The sequence below is a fragment of the Poecilia mexicana genome, unplaced genomic scaffold, assembly GCF_051168715.1.
Source record: "Poecilia mexicana isolate PSO_F unplaced genomic scaffold, ASM5116871v1 scaffold_2, whole genome shotgun sequence".
Classification (NCBI taxonomy): Eukaryota; Metazoa; Chordata; class Actinopteri; order Cyprinodontiformes; family Poeciliidae; genus Poecilia; species Poecilia mexicana.
The window spans coordinates 46,886,876-46,897,169 of NW_028263371.1; the positions used below are offsets into that span (position 1 = coordinate 46,886,876).

Genomic DNA, 10,294 nt, shown 5'->3' on the forward strand with positions numbered 1-10,294 from the left:
TTTTTTTTAAATTACTGTTATCATTAAAATAATCGACGGTAGTAACAACAATGGTTTTTTTCTAACTGGTTTTTAGTTCAGAAAGTAGAGATAAGATACCAACACAAAAAATAGTTTAATTTCATCTTTACCACCCAAAAATAGCTCGAACTTATTGTTATTCTTTTTTTAATTTGGCATTTTTGGCAAACATATTCACATGAAATAGACTTTTCCGCGGTACACTTGAAAGCAGCACAAAGGTCCCGCCGTGACGCCAGCTGAGGGAGGAACTCCCGACAGCAGAAGTCAACCAGGAAACGAAGGCTGGTAAAGCAGACGTACCGTCCTGTGCTGACGGTATAGACGAAAGGAATTAGTACTGTTTAAAGTACACGGTTTGAATTTGATTTCTATAGTTAGTTATATACAGAGTAGAGACATGGCTTCCCTCTTCAAGAAGAAGACTGTCGATGGTAAGTTTGTTCTGTGTTACAAAAGCTAGCTAACTTGTTTTTAGCCCGTTTGTTTTCAGCCTATGTGTTCTTCCCGTTTGAATTAGCTGTCCCCAAATAACTCGTTGAACCTGTTGTTGGTTTTGTTGAGTCACTAGTCACGTTACTAACTTGGAGAAAGCGTCGAAAGGCTCCCAAACTAACCGGATTCAATGAAATAACCTAGGATAGGAATGCGATAGTTAAAATGCAAACAAATGACAAACAAATGGGTTTCTCACCACATAACCGAGGAATAAAAGTAAACTTATTATTTGAGGTTGTACGAAGAGGATGTTTTTATTGTCACTCAAACTTAGAAAATGTGATTTTATGTACATTAATTGGAATACAAAACAAATGGCCCAAAATGAATGTCATTGAATATGCTAAAAGTATATTCAATGACAAAACACCGGATATTTACAAATAGTTCTCAGTCGAATGTTTTGAACACTTACGTTTGTGGTTACGTTTCTATTTTTATTTCAGACATGACATTTACCATTCATAATTCTGCTTAAACTTGGTTTTGCTAACTGGGTTTTAAGTACAGAAGGACTACAATAAGGAACAAGAGAGGGAAAATTACAATGTAATTGCGTAATGAATTTGAAGGGTTGTTTAGCTATGACGTCTTGGCATGCCGTCATCCTCTAACCTATTTTAGTAACCCGATTCTTGAAAGCCTTTCAGTATGAATATTTTAATAATTTCTTCAGGCAAGACAATCAGCCATTCAGAGTTAATATGGAAAATCTGACAAATTTTTCCTAAAAATGTACAAATCAATTATTCTTTCCCAAATAAAACATAAAAATCTAATATCCACTTCTTCACTTTTTGTAAAATAAAAAAAATAAAAAAATGATGTATGAAAATCTGAATTAAACTATAGATCCAGGCTCAATGGGGGAAAAAAAGGCATAGCAGGAGTAGGAAAATCTTTCCACAGCATTGCTTACTTACTCCTCCCATCCCTGTCATTGCAGCCTCACCCACAGCAACAATCTGCATACTGTACTCACTGTGCTCCCTTACCTTCACAGTATGTTGAGCTGTCAACAGATCTTCTTTAATGCTGGCTTTTCTTTTTCTCTTTTTTTTTTTTGACGTTTCTTGTCTCATGCATTTCCTGAGTCTTCCCTCACCCTTTCATTCTCCGGACAGAGAGTTTTTGGATTTTTTTTTTTTTCTTGCCCTGTGTCTGGTCGTCGGAGGGGTTTCTGGCCGATTTTTAAATTTACTTCCCATGGTTGGTGATGGGGGGGAAAGATCGCACATATTTGTAGGATGATATCCCTCCCACTTTGATACGTTGGCGGCACGTCACCTTATACGCACTTATGCATCATCCCTACAAGTGGTCCACTGTAGTGATGTGATTCTAACTAGTTTATCGTTTGGTGACTTTGAAAGAATCGGCTTTATTTGGCCGTTCAATGCTGCTTTCTCAGGATGTCATTCAGTTATGAAATAAAGCTTAAGAACTTGTGTAAAGCTGTCTTTTTTTTGCTTTTATGCTCCTAAATTATATTTTGTAATTGTTTTTTTTATTGAAATAACTATTATAATATTTAGTTATGATGGTGCTCTAATAACAGAAGATCAGATCAACATTTATATTCTAAAGCAAATTAGTTTTTTTCTGTTTATTAGGCGTGTTCTTGATTTTTTTTTTTTTTTTCATTTTTAAAATCACAAAATTCTCCTTCTTCAAATGCATATATTCATACATTTTAAGAAATGATAAAACATAATTAAAATTCAAAAGCATGCCCCCTTAGACTTTGAATTGACAATCTCAGATAAATGTTGTTTTTTTTTTGTTTGTTTGTTTTTTTAACCTGGTAGCCGTGTGAATTATCCTGATTGTTTTGTTCTGATTAGTCAGCTCTCATTGTGTGACTTCAGGATTGTGCAATATTTCACATGATGCTGCTTGGAGCTGACTGATTCAGTCTTGGTGTCAGCTGCCAGAGCAGTTGCCACAGTTGTCGGTGTGTATTCAGTGTGTTGCTGGTCTTGCTGTGGTATTTTGGATGCAATAGACAAAGACAATCAAACAAGCCTACTGCAAAGGTTAAAACTATTGTGCTTTAGATTTCTTTCAGTAGCCATGCTGCAGACCATTGACTTTATTGTAAGAGATGAGAAGTGTTTGCTTTTTCTTTTGTGTATGTTGTTTTTTTTTCCCTTTTTCTTTTTTTTATGGAATAAGTAACTAACAAAAGGTTCATTTACCTATTTTTCCAGTTAGCTTTTATCTAACGAACACGTATTCATGTATTTTAAGAGTGCTTATCATTGTCAAAAGAATGTTTGATGGTTTGCATCTGTTTGTGAAAGCAAGTGAAGTGCATATTTTCATATGTTGGCTTTTGTTTTAACTTTAATAATTCTGCCTTGCTGTCTTACTTGTTTTTACATTTTCGAAAGACGTCATCAAGGAGCAGTCTAAGGAGCTACGAAGCACTCAGAGACAGATCACCAGGGACCGAGCAGCGCTGGAGAAACAAGAGAAACAAATGGTCAGAATTCACACACACTAACCAATAAAGTTCAAGAAGTGGAAAGTAAGAAACGATGTCCATGCAGAGCATTTTTGTTAGATTTCTACATATTGCATCAAAGCTTCGAGGACCTCCAGCAGATGATGCATACAGAAAAAGTCCTAGAAATCCGTTTAAATCTCCCTTTCACCACTAAGGACTAAACCCAAGTGGCTCATGGATCTAAGTGAAAAGAAGAGAATGAGCCAATGTGGGGGCTTTGCTCCAGGCAAGCAAAATGCACACGCTCGCTCCATGAGGCCACAGCCGTACGTTACATGTACCGTTTCAGTAAGATGAAAGAAGTGTAGAGTGTCTTCCTCATTTAGCTGTATTAAGTAAATATCGTGTGAGACATAATTACCTCCCTGGGGAACCCCATTTTTGTTCTTCATTAATGCTTTCCGCTAATTAGTCTGGTCTTTAAAAGCTTTGTTGTACACCCTGAATTAAAAGGATCCTGGTTGACAAATGAAAATTACCTTAATCTGCAAGTTAGCACAATCATAAGGGTCCCCCATTGTGCTTCCAATAAGAAAATGTGCCCACTCTCAGATTTATAGGCACAGCCTTTATTAAAAGCGGCAGAGAACCAAAGATTCAAAGTGTCTTATTATGATGTATATTCTATTTACACAAGGGAACATAAGAGCAAAATGAAATGGATGTGTTAAAATGAGTCAAATTTTACAGTCAAAGTAAAAGTCTTCATATATGCGTATTAATATTTATTGAGGTGGATTTATGCTGCGTGCCAGCTTTATTGCTTTTTATTTGCCATAAAGTTAAGGAGGGCCAAATGAACTTTGATTCTGTTTGAGCAGCTCTCTTTGTTTATTTTTGGACAACTTATTTTTCAGATTTGAAGCTAATGCTCACTTTTTACAAAGCCACGACCTTCCAAAACCAATTACCCTATTTTGATTTGTCTTTAAGAACTGTACGACCAGTGTTCAAAAATGTTTAATTCACGCCTTTTAGCCATGAACTGTCATTAATTATTTAGATTAGGAGTAGAGGAGTCATTCAGTGAGTTTGTCAGAGAGTAATGGTAGAGTTTCACTCATTTAAAACAAAGACAGGATAATTTAATGAATAAATTATTAATTTATCAGATTATGAGCACGGTTCGTACAGCTAGCAACTATAAACATTCTCTGTGCATTATCTATTAGGGATGGGTAGTCATTTCTTTCTGCATAAAACCGTTGACTTAACAAAAATTCCCAAGTTTGAATTTGATTATAAACTGTATTTTTTTTTTCTGAGAGCAATAGACATTACAACAGCACAATAAAATGTAACCACACTGACAACTGAATCTTTATATTTATTTATATTTTAAAAAAAGTTATCAAAAACTGTTTTTTTCTAATAATTTAAGTTCAAGTTTTGATTTCTGAGGATATCTAAGTCATTAAAAAAACTCTGCTTTCTGTATCAATGTTTAAAAGTATAACATAGAGCTGCTAAATATGTATTTTTTTTTTCTGTAAAAACTCAGACATGGCAAAGGAGTGAACTGATCATCTACCAAAGTTTAGCTCTTTGTTGGAGCTGAACGGCCCTCATGCCTCCTACAGACTTCACTTATTCTAAAAATAGCTGAGTCTTCACCCAGTAACCTCTATGCTAAAATGTGTTGTTGTTGATAGCACTTAGGTGTGTTCACTGACTGGAGAAAGGTAGGACTTTTGAGTTTCTGACCACATGGGCAGAAGTAAAGGCTTATTAAGCTGAAAATCATTCGGTTCTGGATAACAGCTTGTTAAAAAATTGAAAGCATTTACTAATGTTTTCTGCAGATGGTAAAAAAAATAAATAAACAGCATCGTACATTTAGACTGCTTCAGGAAAAGCACAACAGCCTCTCAGCTGAGTGCTGCATTAGATTGTGTTTAGGAGGGAGGAGCTATCCATCACAACAAGGCTCTCCTCTTGATATCTAAAGGGAAAGTAGATATTCAGAGACTCCAATCAATACTACCAACAGTGCTTTCTTCCCCACTTTTTCTTTGTTGATATGTTGAGCTTTTCTGACATTGCAGTTGGTAATGCAGCTTATTTCCTTACAGTTCAGCCCCAATTTTTGCATTTAAATTATTTACAGATCAACAAATATGAACCGAACTTAATGCATTTGATAAATGACAGTCCATAAATGTTTTGTGTTAAGAGGCCGAAGAAAATAGCTGAGTGGAGTGTTTTTTTTATGACTGTATCAAATATAAATCATTTATTATTAGTTATTTCGTCCATGCTTTCAGCATGCAAGAAATAAACAATACACTCTGGAGCCGAGGGACCGGCTAGCTTACTGTAACCCTCAGCTTCTGCCTCATCTCTTGGGATGCTCTCACACTGTCAGGCCCACACACACAATCCCTGAAGGCAGCAGCATATTTCCTCATGTTTACTGAAGCTAAATGCTTGGCTTGGCTTGCCAGCGAATAGTATTTGATCTAAAAGACGGTATTTATGGCGTCTTTATTTATAAACATCTCTGTCGGTCTGGAGAGATTTATGAATACAAACACATATAAAATGTGAAGTGTGTCTCAAGATATTTATTTTATTTATGGAACAACAACTAATATCTTGAGGGTAGGTCTGAATTGACAAGAATATTAAGAAAAATTAGAAAACAAAAACTTCAAAGTTCCAGTCTAAACCATTGAAAACCATGTTTGAGGAGAAAACAAATTAAGATTGTACTTGGCCTCGTGCTTATTTATTTATTTCTTTTTCTTTTTCTCTCTCTCCAGGAGTTGGAGATCAAGAAAATGGCTAAAAGTGGCAACAAGGAGGCTTGTAAGATTCTTGCCAAGCAGTTAGTTCAGCTTAGGAAGCAGAAGAACCGGACGTACGCTGTGAGCTCCAAGGTTACCTCCATGTCAACGCAAACTAAAGTCATGAACTCTCAAATGAAGATGGCTGGAGCCATGTCTACCACAGCCAAGGTAAAATCCTACACCATATTAGCTGCTCTGAGGTCAGATGTGCTAAATGTTTAGGAATTACTTCCAGTCACATATTGTACATATAAACACCAAGAAAAATTATCACTTGTTTTTTGGGGATTTTTTTTTTTTTTTTTTTTTTGTCTTGACTTTTTTGTGTCTTAATGGAAACATTTATAAGAAAATGGTTATTGTAGAAGCTATATGTGTTTTAAGGGAAGTCCCAGCATCATTGTTAATGAAGTGTGACAAGCATTTAATGGCCAGGAGCGAAGTATTGTACAACCACACACTGACAGGTTAAATATAATTAGGCTTCAGATTAATGGAGGGTGATGAGGTGTGATCGCTTTAAGACAAAAATATTAACAGCTTAATATATGCACTAAGTTTATTTTGACACAAATATATGGGTGCAGTTCTCTATGATGGAAAGAGAGAGAAATATTTGAACCAATGGAAAAGTGCGTCAGTCAGCAGGAGATAAGATCTTGGGTATGATGTCATCCTCAGTGACCCAAGTGGGTCACATTTATGTTTGTATGACATGGAAATGATCCGTCTGTGTTTAGACCTACCTGCTGCTCTTATCTCTGCAACAATGGAGGCAGTACGAGACGTACAGCCTCTTATCTAAAACCAAACCAATACCGTATTTTCCTGACTATAAGTTAGACATTTTTCCTAGCTTGGCTGGTCCTGCTACTTGTGTATGTTTTTTTTTTTTTTTTGTTTTTTTCTTCCCCTTCATGACACATTTTTTATTGATGTAACTTGTACTCTGGAGCGACTTACAGTTAATAAAATACGGTAGTTTTCCACTAAAGTCATTCTAATGTCAAGCTTTGGCTGCTGTCAGAACTGGTATTATTAAAAAACACCCAATTCTTTATGGAAACGTAGTGATTAGTAAGTTTTGGCTTTATTTATTCTTTTAAAACAGCCCATTTCTTCTTGATCAGCTGGGCCAGTATTCTAACAAACCAAGCATGAAAGTATTTTTATGCCTCTTTGAGCAGTTTTTACAGTCTGCACTGCTCTTCCAAGAAAGCTGAAAAAGATTTTATCTCACTTCCTTTCTGTCGTTTGAAGACAATGCAGGCCGTGAATAAGAAAATGGATCCGCAGAAGACACTGAAAACCATGCAGGACTTCCAGAAGGAGAACATGAAGATGGGGATGACCGAGGACATGAGTAAGCGCACATGATGCACAAACGCATGTGGTGTTTATAAGCTTTTAACAAAGAGTTAGAGGGTTAATATGAGAATGTATGTTTGGTAATAGATACAAGTAAATAAAAATCAAGATGAAAGTTTCAATTTGACTTTTAAATTTTGTGTTTGTCTTTTTATTCCCCCTCCCTATATCTGTATCTGTCCAGTCAACGACACTTTAGATGACATTTTTGATGAATCTGGGGATGAAGAAGAATCTCAGGACATTGTCAACCAGGTCCTGGATGAGATCGGCATCGAGATCTCAGGGAAGGTAAGACACCGACTCTGATGTCGTCTATTTGACGTTACTCTAATACATTTAAGCCCTTATGCTCTCATCATTACCTAAAGGAGAATCGCAAACATTTTTGGGAGGATAAAAAGAAACGGGTTTTCTGCTGATTTTTACAAGCCTGTCTTTTCTAAATGAGGTAAAAGCTCTTGGCTACAAAAACAACACACTCTCCACATGGCTTTTCTTTTATCGCTGTTAAAATGCATAACAGCTGCCGCACGGTGGGGCTCGCCTACAGCTCTTCAGGCTCAAGCGCTGTTACTGCCACGCTTTCCGTCTGCTGTGTGTCTGGCTCCCCCTGGGGGGCTACATGAATTATTACCTCTCTGCACACTGCATAAATCCACACGTCGTCCAATAAATGTACCCACAGCTGCAGTGAACATAGAGACAGCTTGATAATATTATTCTTTGTCTATAAAATACTGAAAGGAAAAATCTTTCATCAGAGCTCCGGCAAAGCGTGGAGTTCATTAAGGTGGAGAAAACAAAATTGTTCAGTTTAAAGTAGTAGAAATGTGCTAACAGTGTTTCATACGAGAAAATTATTTCTCCTTTTTTTCATTTTTGTTGCATCATATTTTATGCTTAAAATTTCAAAGCACTTGTACAATACCAGGTATTCTGTGTCACAAAAGGCTGCAACACCGGATGGTTTACCATCAAAGATCTGGCTGCAATATGTGCCGACACTGGAATCAGCTATAAACTCTCTAAAATACAGCAGCATTTATGATTTTTTTTTTTTTTTTTTTTTGTACAAAGTTGCCACGTCTTCTCACACATTAGTTTTCTAAAATCTCTGAAGCTGTCATCTCAAAGAAAAATATCTTATTGTATAACAGATCACAGATAGTTCACCTATTTTCAATTGTATTTTTTATTTATTTTTCTGGTAGGGTGGGAAAGCAATCCTTTATACTTGGTGATTTTTAAAAAAGGCTGTGTGATTGTTTAATAATTCTTCCTGCTGATGGGATTTCCTGCCAATCTTCTGGTTTCAGATGGTCAGAGCACCAGCTGCAGGAAAGAACGTCCCCGGTGCCGCCGCTGCCTCCTCCAAAGGCGCCACCATTTCCGACGACGAGATCGAGAGACAACTTCGAGCTCTGGGAGTGGATTAGTTCTCTGCTGTGTTATTGTTCAGATTCTAAGCTGGTGCAACTCAAAACTGTTTGATACGGACTCTTGTCGGATGCACTAGTTTTGTCATTGTTTAAAAGCTGCATACACTATTCTACACACACAAAGTCAAAGGCAAAAAGGCAGAATTTCCTCACGTTGTTATGCATATTGCCTTAAAGTTCATTGGACGTGTATTTATGAGAAGATATTTATTATGATACTGGGAAGGCCACAACTTGGCCCAAAGAACTATGGTAATCTGTCTTTGGAAGGGCTAGAAATGCAGTTTGGAAATGTCTTTTCCATTTGGCTGTTTGGCCAGCAGTTAGTTTGTCCTGTAATCAGTGACGGATGCTCTTTCTCCAGGAAGTTTTAATGCAAGACTTGGTGATTAAAAACAGCTTTGGGGTTGTCAATAAACAGATGGCTCTTGCTTTCTTTTTCTCAGATCATTTACCTGATGTTTGTGTTGCTTTGGGTTCTTTTAAACCCATCTGACTCGTTTTCTCTGAATGGATCCACCTCCATTAGAACTCCCAGTGGACAATTTTGCTTTCTTTTGTTATTGCTTACAGGACATTTACAGCCAGGTGTTAGAATAACCATCGCTAACTTTGCCGCTAAAGTTTAATTCAGGCTTAATGGAAGACTGGCAAGATTTTAAATTAATTGTCTGTTGATGTAAAGTAATTAAATAAGGTTTTATTTGGCTTCTAGGCTGTTTGATTTAATCAGCGATTGCAGAAAAGCGCTGGTTCTGCAGTCTCTTTTCTCTCTCGGCTGCTGTGCAGTTACTTTCTTTAGGAATCGTCAGCTGGCTCTTACAAAAGAAACTACACACACATGCACACTACAGCTACAAAATAATGGACGCGTATGTTGAAATGACACTGTGATTTAAAATGTTTTACGTCTGATTTTCCAACAAAGTGAATTGTTAATGTCAGCAGTTTCAGGCTCTGTGAGAGAGACGGTAATATCTGTTCAATGAAACATTGTATCTTTCTCTCTCTGGCCGTTTAGTTCCACATCGTTCATTCAAAATGAACTGAAAATGTCACTCTTGCACGCGTGCGGCACACATAGCCCAACACACTCCATTGAAGTTTTGCTCATTATTTCTTCCTCTATCATGCACCAGTCTAACATAATTGTAAACAGAATTAGGGTCTTAACAGATTTTGATGAGTGCCGTTGCCTGGGGGGGGAGTATGTTTTCAAAGGCATGCGTACTCATGTTTGTTTACTTCTTTGTCATTGTAAATTGATTCTGTAAAAGGTTTATGGCTTTTATAAGGAATAAAGTTTCCTCAGGTACGATTCTGATTGGTTCTCATACTGCTTTTCCATATGAAGGGTCCCTCACATAAAATGCCTTATGTGAGGGAGAAAGTTAATTTTGAACTTTCTTATGACACCAGGTGTCTGTCTCAACCAAAGTGTTGAAAGAAATCGTGACAAGTTGACTTTTATTATTTCATTTTTCAGAAATAACATCCCAGGAAATGAAATGTCCATCCCCTTTTTGCAAAAGTTTTGTTTTTCTTTATCTTGAAACACACACAAAGATTAAGTTGAAGTTCTTCAAAAATTACAATTTCCTCTGGTATATTTAAAAATAGCAAGTTGTCTTTTTTTTTTTAAGGTCATGCAACATTTGTGATTAAAG

The 10,294-nt window shown here is 36.6% G+C and overlaps 1 protein-coding gene across 1 annotated transcript; it reads left to right on the forward strand.

The window, feature by feature from the left end:
• The first annotated feature begins 266 nt into the window (after positions 1–266).
• Positions 267–9,951, forward strand: chmp2ba (charged multivesicular body protein 2Ba). The gene is made up of 6 exons (XM_015011371.2): positions 267–455; positions 2,913–3,004; positions 5,791–5,985; positions 7,078–7,180; positions 7,370–7,476; positions 8,505–9,951. Exons 1-6 carry the CDS (start codon positions 422–424, stop codon positions 8,622–8,624), a joined length of 651 nt encoding a protein of 216 aa, XP_014866857.1. The 5' UTR covers positions 267–421; the 3' UTR covers positions 8,625–9,951.
• Positions 9,952–10,294: the final 343 nt, after the last annotated feature.